This window comes from Mobula birostris, chromosome 9 (assembly GCF_030028105.1).
Source record: "Mobula birostris isolate sMobBir1 chromosome 9, sMobBir1.hap1, whole genome shotgun sequence".
Lineage (NCBI taxonomy): Eukaryota > Metazoa > Chordata > Chondrichthyes > Myliobatiformes > Myliobatidae > Mobula > Mobula birostris.
The window spans coordinates 153,322,552-153,336,982 of NC_092378.1; the positions used below are offsets into that span (position 1 = coordinate 153,322,552).

Consider the following 14,431-nt stretch of genomic DNA (forward strand, 5'->3'; position numbering starts at 1 on the left):
GCCTGCCACCCTCCAGAACATGGATGGGAGGGGTATGGTCCAGGTGTGGGTCAATGAGATTAGGCCGAAGAACAGTTTAGCACGGACTAAATAGGCCAAAAAGCCTATTCTGTGCTGTAGTGCTCTATAACAATATAGGCCTACAATTGCTTACAATACTCCAGACGTAGTCTGACAAGTGCCTTACAAAGGTGGGGAAGGAGTGTTTTACGATAATTAATGATGTTCTAGTCAGCTGATTAATTGTGGTATATCTTTTTTCCCTTCAGTCCCTCTCAGGAGCCCGGTGCCATGGCAACAACGAGTGAGTGGCCGTGTACCCGCTGTACTTTCCTAAATCCCAGCGTGCTGCGGCAGTGTTCCATCTGTGAGGCACCGCGGGAGAGGCCGGACTTCAGCGATATTCTCCGTCTCAGCACCGAGGAGCCACAGTGGGCCTGCTCCCGCTGCACCTTCAGGAATTCTGTCAACAAGAGCCAGTGCGACGTCTGCGGTTCCTTGCAGGCCCATACCCCCCTCTCGCCTCCCGCGGCTGCGCCTAACGGGCACCCCAAGGGCCTGCTGGCAGCGGTGGAACACCGCGGCCTCCCCTGCCCACAGGATGCCGCCGGGAGACTGGTCAACGGCGACGTCCGCGGTGGCTGCAGCGAGGGGACCGCGCCAGACGCCTCCAAAGCCTGGGCCTGTCAGCGCTGTACTCTTCACAACACGCCCTCGGCGAACTCGTGCTCGGCCTGCGGAGGGCCCCGCAAGCTCTCTCTGCCCAAGATCCCGCCTGAAGCCCTGGTGGTGCCTGAGGTGGTGACCCCGGCGGGCTTCCAGCTGCCGTCAGGCCCGGCGGTGACGGCGACGGCAGCTCAGCTCAGCGACCTAGCGGAGTCGGACGTGTCCCCCATTCGCAGCACGGCTGCCGACGCCGAGAGCCCGCGGTCACCGGTCGTCAGCCCGCTCTCTCCGCTGATCCAGAATAATCCGGTGCCGCGAAGCCGCAGGGAGGTGCCACCCGCTGCCAAGTTCCAGCCTCCCGCTCCGGAGGCCCCTGCCATAGCCAGCAGCTCACCTACCTCCAGCCCCCCTGTCCCAGTGGCCAGGGGAGCACCCCAGGGACAAGTGAAACCTGCTGCAAAGCTCCAGGAACTTTTTTGCCCCAAGCGGCTGAGTGTTTTGGACGAGGAGATGGAGGCTTCGCCCAGTCAGTGGAAGTGTGCGTCGTGCTCCCAGGCTAATTCCGCAGCCGTGTCGAAATGTGAAGCCTGCAGGACCAGCAAAGGTGGAGACGTCATAGACCTAACGGGGGATTCAGTGCGGTTCACTCCCTTCACTCCCTCCAGTCCAGACTTCACCACCTGGACTTGCTCAAAGTGCACCCTGAAAAACCCCACTGCTGTCCAGAAATGCACTGCCTGCTGTACCTCGAAGCTGCACGGTTTCCAAGAGCACGGCCACGCGGAACGAGGGCCGCGGTGCCCGGACTGTAATGCGGAGAGGGGCTCCAGTGGCACAGCCTGCGCCTCGTGTGGGGGCAGGGCCCCGGCCGTGCGGAAGCCCATCAAACTCTTCCCAGTGCTGCCGCCCTCCTCCCGGGAGAAGTCCAACGAGTGGTCCTGCCCCGCCTGTACTCTCCTCAATGACCTGAAGGCAAAACACTGTGCAGCCTGCCACACTCCGCAGCAGTACCTAACCCTGAGGAAGGGCTCAAAGCCACTGAAGAGGAGGGAAAGCATCCTGGTGGAAGCGAGGAGGAAGACGGACGAAGGCGAGGCCAAAGAGTTGTGGGAGAACATCGTGAAGTTCTGCCAGGAGGTAAAACTGCTTTTCACTATGAGTGTATGTTGCTGCAGGTATAGCCCCATGATATGTGACCACTTGTAACTTGCCAAACGGGTATCTACTATTTAGACCAACACACCCACAATGCTGGAGGTGTTCAGCTGGTTAGGCAGCATCTATGGAGGGCAATAAACAGTCAGTGTTTCAGGCTGATTCACTTCACCGGGACTGGAAGGGGGAGATTACCAGTATAAAGAGGTGTGGGTAAGGGCTGGTGAGTGATAGGTGGAACAAGGTCTGTGGGTAATCAGCAGTGAGAGAGAGGGTGGGTTGCATTTATGGAGGGGAGTAACTAGACGCACACATCTTTTGCTACTCGCGCACAAAAGAATTTAAACTGCGCACAAAAGTTTGTCACCCTCTACCTCGTTGGCATGTTGATTATATTTCATGATCGTACACAATCACATTTCTTTTTCCCGTTTCTGATATGGATGTTGTTGGCAGTGTGGAGTTCGTGATGATTTGTCTGCAGATTTTACAACTGGTTTATTATATGGTTTTTATTGAAGAAATTGCCGATTCACCACGTCAAATTCCAAAGAGCAAAGAGTGTGAAGCGCAAAAGAACTGCTGGTTCATTTGAAGTGGAATGGCTTAATGATACAGTAGAAACTGCTACACTGAAAGCTCATGAGGTCAGGAATGTGCAGCTATGAGAAATATTTATGTACAGTAGAGAAACTGGTGTTACCTGTGTGTATTGTCACAATGCAAAAGTTGCTGGAGAATTTGCAAGTGGGAAGAAATATTTTGAAACTTGACCTTTTAAAACATCATTTAGAAAACAGATCACATATGGACAGTGTGCAAAAGCTGCGGCGGGAAAATCCTTCATTACCCACTCCAGGCCTGCTTCGTACATTTTGTGAGAGTGCAGATGAGTGAGAGTGAAAATGATCAAACCCAGAGGAGGTCAAAGTTCTTATTGACAGTGTTTTGATAACAGTTAAAATGATTACCTCTCTATGTAAAATCCAGTGCACACATGTTGTCACTGGGCAAAAATCTGCACAGCACAAGATCTTTGCGCACACTGGTCATTGCAGATTGGAGGGAACATTGTAACCAGACCCTTCTTCAAGACTGCAAAGGAAGGGGACAGAAGTCCTAATGAAGGGTCTCGGCCCGAAACGGTGACTGTTACTGTTTTCCATAGGTGCTGCCGGACCTGCCGAATTTCTCCGGCATTTTGCGTGAGTTGCTTTGGATTTCCAGCGTCTGCAGAACTTCTGATGTTTGTAGCCAGAGTGAAAAGGTGGGGTGGGGGGGAGGGGGAGTACAAGGTGGCAGCTGATAGGTTAGACCAAGTGAGGGGAGAGGTGACTGGGGGAGGGAACGTAGTAAGATGCTGGGAGGTGGTAGGTGGATCAGGTAAAGGGCTAAGGAAAGAGAAACCTGAAAGGAGAGGACGCTGACCATGGAAAACAGAGAAGGGGGAAGGAGGTGATGGTCAGGTGAGGAGAAGAGAAGAGGTGAGAGGGGAACCAGAATGAGGAATGGCAAACGAGAGAAGGAGAGAGATTATTGGAAATTAGAAAAATCAGTGTTCATGCTGTAAGGTTGGGAGCCACACAGACCCCCATGAATATGAGGTGTGGCTCCTCCACCTGAGACTGGCCTCTGTGGAAATAGAGGAGGCCATGGACCGACGTGTCGGAATGGGAACAAGAAGTTGAATTGAAAGGGCTGGTCACAGGGAGATCCGACCATTTACAGTGGACACTTTATGCCTGTAATAGACTTGTAAATGAACAGATTTGCATGGTGCAGCACACACCCATGGTACTTTGCACATCTCTCTAATTTGCAAGAGCTAAGGACAGAAAGAAGTCATTTTGTTAGATATATCTTTTCAATAATCCTTGATACCATTGCCTAGCAATAAAATCCATCACTCTCAGTAGGTATATTTTCAATTGATGTCACACAGCTCCTTGGGGTGTTCCAGATTTCTGAAACCCCCTTTGTGGTGAAATATTTCCCGATGCAACTCCTGTATGACCTGGCAAAATTTCAAAGATATTTCTCCTTGTTCTGGGCTTGTTCACCAAACTTTATTTAGCTTTAATCAGTTTAAGCCATCCAACTAGAGCACTACATAATTTTCTACGTTGAAGGGAATGTGGGGTTTCTGAGGTATTTTATCCCTGATTATGGGGTAGAGCCCTGTCCGTAAATGGAGACCTAATGATGCAAAGGTAACGGAGTTACTGTGCTCCTGAGTTCTGTGTGAGGCAGCGCCAGCAGCTCAGGGAAACCACGAATGAACTACAGGTTTATAATCACTGGCATTCTGTATGTCGTGAAGTTTGTTGCTTTCTGGCAGCAGTACTGTGCAATGCATTAAAAATTACTACCAGTTAAAATAAGGAACAGTGCAACAAGAGAGCAAAATACTGAGGTAGTGTTCATTGTCCATTCAGAAATCTGATGACGGAGGGGGAGAAGCCGTCGAGTGTGTATCTTCAGGCTCCTGTCCCTCCTCCCTGATGGTAGCAATGAGAAGATACCATGTCCTCAATGATGGTGAAGATCCTTAATGGTGGATGGCACCTTCTTGAAGATGTTGAATCCTTTTGAGTTGAGTGAAGAAACTGCAAGGGTAAGAGGACCCTGATGGCAGTTGTATACAGACCTCTCAATGATAGCTGGGATGTGAACCACAGATTACAATGGGAAATAGAAAAAGCGTGTCAAAAGGGCAAAGTTGTGGTGGTCATGGGGAATTTCAACATGCAGGTCGATTGGGAAAATCAGGTTGGTAATGGATCTCAAGAGAGTGAGTTTGTTGAATGTACACCAGCTGGCTTTTTAGAGCAGTTTGTCGTTGGGCCTATAATTAGGGAGCTTAAGGTAAAAGTTCCCTTAAGAGACAGTGATCGCAATGTGAATGAGTTCAATTGGAATCTGACGGAGAAAGTGAAGCCTGACATAGCAGTATTTCAGTGGAGTAAGGGAAATTACAGTGGTATGAGAGAGGAGTTGGCCAAAGTAAATTGGAAGGAGATGCTGGCAGGGATGTCAGCAGAGCAGCAATGGTGTGAGTTTCTAGGAAAAATGAGGAAGGTGCAGGATAGATGTATTCCAAAACAAGAAGAAATACTCAAATGGCAAAATAGTACAACCGCAGCTGACAAGGGAAGTCAAACCTAATGTAAAAGTAAAAGAGAGGGCATACAGCAAAGTAAAAATTAGTGGGCAGGTGGAGGATTGGGAAGCTTTTAAAAACCTACAGAAAGCAACTAAAAGAATCATTAAAGGAAAAAGATGAAATATGAAAGCAAGCCAACAAACAATATCAAAGTGTAAAAATGTAAAAGCTTTTTCAAAAATGTAAAAAATAAAAGAGAGATGAGAGGGGATATAGGACCACTGGATAATGAGGGCAGAAAGATAATAACAAGGGCCAAGAAGATGGCAGATGAACTAAATGAGTATTTTGCATAAGTCTTCACTGTGAAGACACTAGGCATGTGCCAGATTTTGAAGCATGTGAGGGAAGAGAATTGAGCGAAGTTACTATTACAAGGGAGAAGGTGTTCAAAAAGCTGAAAGGCCTAAGGATACAAAAGTCACCCGGACCAGACGAACTGCACCCTAGGGTCCTGAAAGAGATAGCGTTAGAGATTGTGGCAGCATGAGCAATGATCTTTCAAAAATCATTTGGACTCTGGCATAGTGCTAGAGGACTGGAACATTGCAAATGTTACTCACTCTTTAAAAAAGGAGGAAGGCAGCAGAAAGGAAATCATAGACCAGTTAGCCTGACCTCAGTGGTTGGGAAGATGTTAGAGTCAATTGTTAAGGATGAGGTGATGGAGTACTTGGTGACACAGGACAAGATAGGACAAAGTCAGCATGATTTCCTTAAGGAAGAATCTTGCCTGATGAACCTGCTGGAATTCTTTGAGGAGATTACAAGTAGGATAGATAAAGGGGAGGCAGTGGATGTTGTGTATTTTGACTTCCAGAAGGCCTATCACAAGGTGCCACACATGAGGCTGCTTACCAAGTTAAGAGCCCATGGTATTACAGGAAAGTTACTAACATGGTTAGAGCGTTGGCTGATTGGTAGGAGGCAACGAGAAGGAATAAAAGAAGCTTTTTCCAGCTGGCTGCCAGTGACTAGTGGTGTTCCGCAGGGGTCAGTATTGGGACCACTTCTTTTTATGCTGTGTATAAATGATTTAGATGTTGGAATAGGTGGCTTTGCTGCCACGTTTGCAGATAATATGAAAGTTGGTGGAGGGGCAGATAGTGCTGAGGAAACAGGTAGTCTGTAGAAGAAATTAGACAGATTAGGAGAATGGGCAAGAGAATGGGAAATGAAATACAATGTTGGAAAATGCATAATCATGCACTTTGGTAGAAGAAATAAATGTGCAGACTATTTTCTAAACGGGGAGAAAATCCAAAAATCTGAGGTGAAAAGGGACTTGGGAGTCCTTGTGCAGTGCACCCTAAGGGTTAACTCACAGGTTAAGACAGTGGTGAGGAAGGTTAGAATACAAGAGCAGGGATGTGATGCTGAGGCTTTATAAGGCACTGGCGAAGCCTCACCTCGAGTATTGTGAACAGTTTTGGGCTCCTCACTGAAGACAAGATGTTTTGGCATTGGAGAGGGTTCAGAGGAGTTTCAGAAGGATGATTCCGGGAATGAAAGTATTATCATACAAGAAATATTTGATGACTCTGGGTCTGTACTTGCTGGAATTCAGAAGGATGAGGGAGGATCTCATTGAAACCTTTTGAATTTTGAAAGGCCTAGGCAGGGTAGATGTGGGAAGGATGTTTCCCTTGGTGGGAGAGTCTAGGACAAGAGGGCACAGCCTCAGGCTAGAGGGGCATCCATTTAAAACAGAGATGTGGAGAAATTTCATTAGCCAGAGGGTGGTGAATTTGTTGAATTTGTGGAATTTGTTCCCACAAGCAGCTGCGGAGGCCAGGTCGTTGGGTGTATTTAAGGTGGAGGTTGATAGATTCTTGGCATCAAAGGTTAGACAGAGAAGACTGGGGAGTGGGGCTGATGAGGGGAAAAAAGAATCAGCCATGACTGAATGGCAGAGCAGACTTGATGGGCCAAATGGCCTAATTCTTATGGTCTCATGGTCCTTGTGGAGCTGGTACCGCTTTTATTTGTACAGTAACATTTGGCATCATTTACATTAAGTCACTGTCTTATTATGTCCTGTCCCAGCATACGTTATGTATAATATTCCAACAATAATAAAAACCAGGATGGAGACAGTTGTACGGTACCAGAGGATGTCCTGCAGTTCAGAGCTAAACTTAGGTTTGTAAAACTGCTTTGCAATGTTTGACATAGGGATTTAAGGGTTTAGTTGTAAAAATATCATCAGGTGATTGGTAATGTTTGAAAAGCTAATACTGTAAGATCCGATGAATAAACCACTTTCTGATGCCGTCCTTTTCCAAAGGAGTGATTTACAGAGATTGCCTTTACGATACTGTCCTTATCCCCACCCTCTGCTGACCCTGGTGTGAGAGTGACGTAACACAAACTCTGCTTCTGTTAACCCAGAGACCAAATTCAGAGTATTGTGTGCAATTCTGGTCACCTGCCCGCAGGAAAGATATCAAAAAGATTGAAGGAGTGCAGAGAACGTTTAGAGGGATGTTGGCAGGACCTGAGTTGTACGGGAGGATTGAACAGGATTGAGGGGAGATTTGATGGAAGTTCACAAAATTAAGAGGGGCAGCTATAAGGTAAATGCAAGCAGGTTCTTTTCAGCTCTAGGCTTTTTCTGTAGCGGTTAAGGGTGAAAGGTGAATTGTTTAAGGGGAACCTGAGGGCGAACTTCTTCATTCAGAGGGTGGTGAGAGTGTGGAACGAGCTGCCAGCACAAGTGGTGGATGTGAGTTCGAGTTCAACATTTCAGAGAAGCTTGCATAAGTACATGGATGGGGGATTATGGAGGGCTGTGTGGGTTGATGGGAGTAGGACTAGATGGGCCGAATGGCTGTACAGCTGTGCTGTAGTGGCTCTGTGACTCTGATTCTGTAACCACCAACCGTCCCTGATGCCTCCTCCGATGCTGCAGTCTTTGCACTGTTGCTGATGTTGGAAGTATGGACTGTGGAGCCGAATGGCCTGTTTCCGGGGCAGCACAGTCGCGCCACGGTTAGCACAATCACCGTACAGCGCTGCCTGCGATCGCCAGTCCAGGTTCACTTCCTGCCACTCTCTGTAACGAGTTTGTATATTCTCTCTGTGATACCTCACCATTCCAAAGACATACACGTTAGGGTTAGTAAGCTGTGGCATGTTAATTTGACTGCCCCCCCCAACACATCCCTGGACTGTGTTGGTCATTGATACAAATGACATATTTCACTGTATGTTTCAATGTACATGTGACAGAAAAAGCTAATCTTCAAATAGTGTAATGTCTTTTACTTCTATGCAGTGAACAGCTGAATCCAGCGTGCACAGCCAGGTGATGCTATCATCCTACATCTTTTGACGTGAGTTATGGGACCCAGGAATATCAGCCACTTTCTTGTTTTGTGTCAAGAATTTGCTCTGAATGTTAAAATTACACATGTTAATTACCACAGCACATTCTGACTACACCTCGAGATAAGGTAATTGCTCAGGGCCCCAGTGAATAAATGTCATCCTGCAGGTTTTGGTGAAATGCACGAGGGAGGATTTTTTAAAAAATCATGTTTGTCAGTTTCCAATTAAAATTCAGATGCAGTCCTGAGTATCTCTTTAGTTGCTCCATAGAAAACTGTAAAGTCGTGCGTGCATCTTCTGTGAGCTGTAAATCACTCCCCTGTTATTTAGGGAAACAGAGTGGAGTACGCCCTTCCTGCCCTTCGAGCCACTTGGCCCCAGAAGCTCCCAACGATCTCGATTACCCTAACCGAATCACAGGACAATTTACAATGACCAACATCTTCTGAATGATTGTGTGTATACTCTGAAATGTCATACATTGCATTCGGGTTCATTGGGCTGTTGGTTAAGCGGGGCAGCTGTTTATTTCTCCTAAAGATGAAAACTAATTCAGGAAATTCAGGATTCCCTTTGTTTTTTTGGGACACTATGCTGCTTAGTTGGGAAGGAGACTGTGGACAAACGGTTTCTGACTCGGGTCAGTTGTGTGCACTTGTTTAGCCGTTAGACACTACACTGTTCTTAGAAAGAACTTTTTTTTAAAAAAAATAGCATCGGTTGCGTGTGTTTGTTGTTCAAAAAGTGGTCATTTTTGTCACAGTTGTCAAGAAATAAGCAGCAAGACAAGCCAGAAGTGTTTTGTTCACTGCAGTTTCAAGCATTGAAGCTTGGACATGCCGGAAATGGCTGGGAATGAAAATGAAACAATTTCACTACTTCAACAAGTTAGGAAATATGAAGAATTTGAAGGTAACAATTTATGCTTCCAAGTTCCTGCCTGATAGCCTCATATTTCCCCTTACTCCAATTAAACGCCCCTACCTTTTTTGCCTCCCTCTCTGTCCTTTCTGAAACATCTAAAGCCTGGCACTCGAGGTAACCATTCCTGCCTCTCAGCCATCCAAATCTCTGTAATGGCCACAACATCATAGCTCCAAGTTCTGATCCAAGCCTTAAGCTCATCCGCTTTGTTCATAATACTCCTTGCATTAAAACAGACACATCTCAAACCATCGGTCTGAGCGCGTCCCTTCTCTATCACCTGCCTATCCTCCCTCTCGCACTGTTTCCAAGCTTTCTCTATTTGTGAGCCAACCGCCTCTTCCTCCGTCTCTTCAGTTCGGTTCCCAACCCCCAGCAATCCTAGTTTAAACTCTCCCCAATAATCTTTGCAAACCTCCCCACCAGGATATTGGTCCCCCTGGGATTCAAGTGCAACCTGTTCTTTTTGTACAGGTCACGCCTGCCCCAAAAGAGGTCCCAATGATCCAGAAATCTGAATCCCTGCCCCCTGCTCCAATCCCTCAGCCACGCATTTATCCTCCACCTCATTCTATTCCTATACTCACTATCACGTGGCACAGGCAGTAATCCCGAGATTACTACCTTTGAGATCCTGCTTCTCAACTTCCTTCCTAACTCCCTGTAGTCTGTTTTCAGGACCTCCTCTCTTTTCCTACCTATGTCATTGGTACCTACTGTATATGTACCAAGACCTCTGGCTGTTCTCCTTCCCACTTCAGGATATCATGGACGTGATCAGAAACATCCTGGACCCTGGCACCTGGGAGCAAACTACCAGTGGCCTAATTCTGCTCCTATACGTCTTATGGCCAAACACTCCTCATATGTTAACCCCTTCATTCCCATAATTATCCTTGTGAACCTCATCTAGACTCTGTCCAATGACAACACATCCTTTCTGAAGTATGGGGCCCAAAACTGTTGACAATACTAGTGTCTTATAAAGCCTCAGCCTTATATCCTTGTTTTTATATTCTATTTCCCTTGAAATAAATGCTAATATTTCATTTGCTTTCTTTACCACAGACTCAGCCTGTAAATTAACCTTCTGGGAGTCTTGCATGAGGACTCCTAAGTCCCTCTGATGTTTGAATCTTCTCCCCATTTAGATAATAGCCACAACCGATTGACAGATGATGCAATAGCCACTGCTCTAAATACCGTCCTTACACATCTGGAGAAGAAAAATGCTTATGTGAGAATGCTGTTCTTGGACTACAGTTCAGCATTCAACACCATAGTTCCAACCAGGCTCAACAAGAAGCTCAGAGACCTCGGCCTTGACCCTGCCTTGTGCAGCTGGATCCCAGACTTCCTGTCAGATCGCCAACAGGTTGTAAGAGTGGGCTCCCTCACCTCCAACCCTCTGACTCTCAATACAGGAGCCCCTCAGGGCTGTGTACTGAGTCCCCTCCTTTACCCCCTGTATACCCATGACATATATCGCCACCCACAGCTCCAATCTGCTAATTAAATTTGCCAACGACACTACATTGATTGACCTTATCTCAAACAATAACGAGGTGGCCTACAGGGAAGAAGTCATCTCTCTGACACAGTGGTGTCAAGAAAACAACCTCTCCCTCAATATCACAAAAACGAAGGAGCTGGTTGTGGATTACAGGAAGAATGGAGACGGGCTAACCCCTATCAATGGATCTGGGGTTGAGAGGATGAACAGCTTTAAGTTCCTCAGCATCCACATCACTGAGGACCTCACGTGGTCTGTACACACCAGCTGTGTGATGAAAAAGGCACAACAGCGCCTCTTTCACCTCAGACGGTTGAGGAAGTTTGGTATGGGCCCCCAAATCCTAAGAACTTTCTATAGGGGCACAATTGAGAGCATCCTGACTGGCTGCATCACTGCCTGGTATGGGAACTGTACTTCCTTCAATCACAGGACTCTGCAGAGAGTGGTGCTGACAGCCCAGTGCATCTGTAGATGTGAACTTCCCACGATTCAGGACATTTACAAAGACAGGTGTGTAAAAAGGGTCCGTAGGATCATTGGGGACCCAAGTCACCCTGACCACAATCTATTCCAGTTGCTACCATCTGGGAAACGGTACCGCAGCATAAAAGCCAGGACTAACAGGCTCCGGGACAGCTTCTTCCGCCAGGCCATCAGACTGATGAACTCACGCTGATTTGAGTGTACTCTATATTACACTGACTGTTCTATTTATTATAAATTACTATGATTGCACATTTAGTTGGAGAGGTAACGTAAAGATTCTTCCTCCTCATGTATGTGAAGGATGTAAGAAATAAAGTCGATTCAATTCATTTCAATAGTCCGCACTATTGTTCCTTTTACCAAAATGCATTATCATCCATTTCCCAATATTGTATTGCATCTGCCACTTTTTAGCCCATTCTTACAATTTGTTTTAGCTGCAATCACATTGCTTCCTCAGCACTACCTACCCTTCCACCTATCTTCGTATCATCCACAAACTCTGCCACAAAGCCACCAATTCCATTATCCAAATCATTGATAAACAATGTTAACAGTAGCGGTCCTCTGGAAGTTAAGAAGTGGCAGATGGAGATCAACCCAGAAAATTGTGAAGTGATTCACTTAGGAAGGTTGATCATGAAGGCAGAGGACAGAGTTAGTGGCAGATTCACAGTGTAGAACAGAGGAACAGAGGAATCTTAGGGTCCAAGTTCATAGATCCCATGGAGTGCCATGCACATTGGTAGGGTGCTTATGAAGGTGTATGATGTGTTGGCTTTCTTGAGTTGGGAGATTGTGTTGAAGAGCTGTGAGGTAATGTTACAGCTCCGTAAAGCCCTGGTTAGATCACTTGTGATTAGTTATGGTCGCTTCATTATAGGAAGAACATGGAAGCTTAAGAGGGGGTGTAAGACAAATTTACCAGGATACTGCCTGGATTGACGAGCATATATTTTGTTGCCTTATGAATAATCCAGGTTCCTTTCTCTGTAACTCAGGGTCCAGCTACGGACTTGTAACTTTTCTTTGCACTCTTTCAATCTTATTGACATGTAGGTAGGTGACTAAAACTGCACACAATTCTCTAAATTAGGCCTCACCAACATCTTATACAACTTCAACATAACATCCCGACTCCAGTACTCAGCTCTCTGATTTATGAAGGCCCATGTGCCAAAAGCTTTCTTTACGATCCTATCTATCTGTGACATCACTTTGAAGGAATTATGGCTCTGTATTCCCAGATCCCTCTGTTCTACCACACCCCTCAGTGCTCTACTGTTCAAGTGTTATTGGTATTGTCAGTTGCTTTGTCCATTACCTCTTCATCGTGCTAAGACTTATTCCAGCCTCCCCGCTCTCATGGACTGAGCAGGTTAACAGGATCTTCTTGTCGCTTTGTTGCGTGGAAAAACCGCTCTCACCTGGCACCCATCAGCTAATGCACAGGATTGGAAAAAGCTGCAAAGGATTGTAAACTCAGCCAGCTGCATCATGGGCACTAATCTCCCCACCATCAAGGACACCTTCAAAGTACAATGCCTCAGGAAGTCAGCATCCATCGTTAAGGACCCTCATCACCCAGGACATGCCCTCTTCTCATTACTACCTTGGGGAGGAGGTGCAGGAACCTGAAGACACACACTCAACATGTTAGGAACAGCTTCATCCGTGCCATCAGATTTCTGAATGGGTCCATCAACACACCCCTACTCTTTTCTTCTTTCTATTTGCACTACTTTATTATATTTTTTCTTGTAACCTGTAGTAGTTTTTTATGTGTGGCGCCATACTGCCACCCAACAACAAGGTTTCATCAGGTGTACAGTGACTGTCACAGTAGTGTGGCAGGTTAGTGTTACAGCTTGGGGCATGGGAGTTTGGTGTTCAGTTCCGGCACCGTCGGAATTTTGTACATTCTCCCTGTGACCTCGTGGGATTCCTCCAGGTACTCTGGTTTCCTCCCACAGCCCAAAGACGTACCGGTTAGTAGGGTAATTGGTCATTGTAGATTGTTCTGTGATCAGGCCGGTGCTAAATAGGTGGGTTACTGGGCAGTTGGGCACGTAGGACCTGCTCCGCACTGTTTCTCTAAATAAAAATAATAAATCTGATTCTGATTCCTGCGGTTGCTGTTGCCTGTGAACTAAGAGGAAACAAATCTCTTTGTAAAAGGGTTTGTCTTCTCTCCCAAGGAAAATGACAGCACTTTGATTTTAGCTTCTTTGCCTGTAGTCTATCAAGCTTGGATAATTTGTATTTGCTAACTGTGCATCAGAATTCTGGCAATTCTGTTGCGACTGGATCATGCTGCATCAGACTCTGCCAAAGCTTCATTACTATTGATGTAATACCCTGTCAAATTAACTGGAAAGGCAATTTATCACAGTGCGTAATCACCCCCAGAACAAGCAATCCATCCCGAGTAGCTTATCCGCAGTGTAAGAGACGTTAATTATTCGCTGAAGCAGGCGGTTTGCGATAATGATGGTGGATATTGGGGCACCATGGTAGTGTGGAGGTTAGTGCAATGCTATTACAGTTTGGAGTTCAATTCCAGCGCCGTTTGTAAGGAGTCTCTATACGTCTTCCCTGTGGAATGTGTGGGATTTCTCCCACAGTCCGAAGACGAACCAGGTAAGTTTATTAGTCATTGTAAGTCATCCTGTGATTAGGTTAGGGTCAAATAGGGAATTGGGTCAAACGGGGATTGCTTGCAGTGCGCCAAAAAGGGCTGGAAAAGCCTACACCGTGCTGTATCCCGAAATAAAATAAATAAATTAGATTTGAAAAGTGCTGAGTAATATGCTTTTTATTTGGCACAGTATCAGTTTTGAAGTTAGATCTGAGCAAAGCAAAATAGTAAAGGAAAAGATTCCAATGAGTGTGTTGTGTCAGTAAATGAACTTCAGGCAGCCTTGTCTCACCGCCTAATTACTGTTCCCTGCTTGGCAACAACAGCATTTCAAAAGACTCAGTGAATTTCTTCCCAGGAGCGGTGAGACCATCGATCAGGTTTTTGATATATATCTGTGGAATGAAGTATTTGACTGAATGCGCTTAAACCTGAGCTGTATATCTCTGTGACTCTGTGACTAACCCTCAGCTGCTGCCAAAACACATTATGGTGGGGGGTAGAACTGAGAACTCAAACTGCTGACAATACCCAGAAGGGCAAAGTAGCCAAG

General features: G+C 46.2%; 1 protein-coding gene across 7 annotated transcripts in view; it reads left to right on the forward strand.

The window, feature by feature from the left end:
- The window catches only part of capn15 (calpain 15), a 277,686-nt gene that overhangs the window by 191,592 nt on the left and 71,663 nt on the right, over window positions 1-14,431 (forward strand). For all 7 annotated transcript variants that reach the window (XM_072269206.1, XM_072269202.1, XM_072269199.1 and 4 more), the window contains one exon: window positions 270-1,803. In XM_072269206.1, coding sequence (XP_072125307.1) covers window positions 292-1,803 — 1,512 coding nt within the window. In that variant the 5' untranslated portion in view covers window positions 270-291. The remainder of the gene's footprint in view (window positions 1-269; window positions 1,804-14,431) is intronic.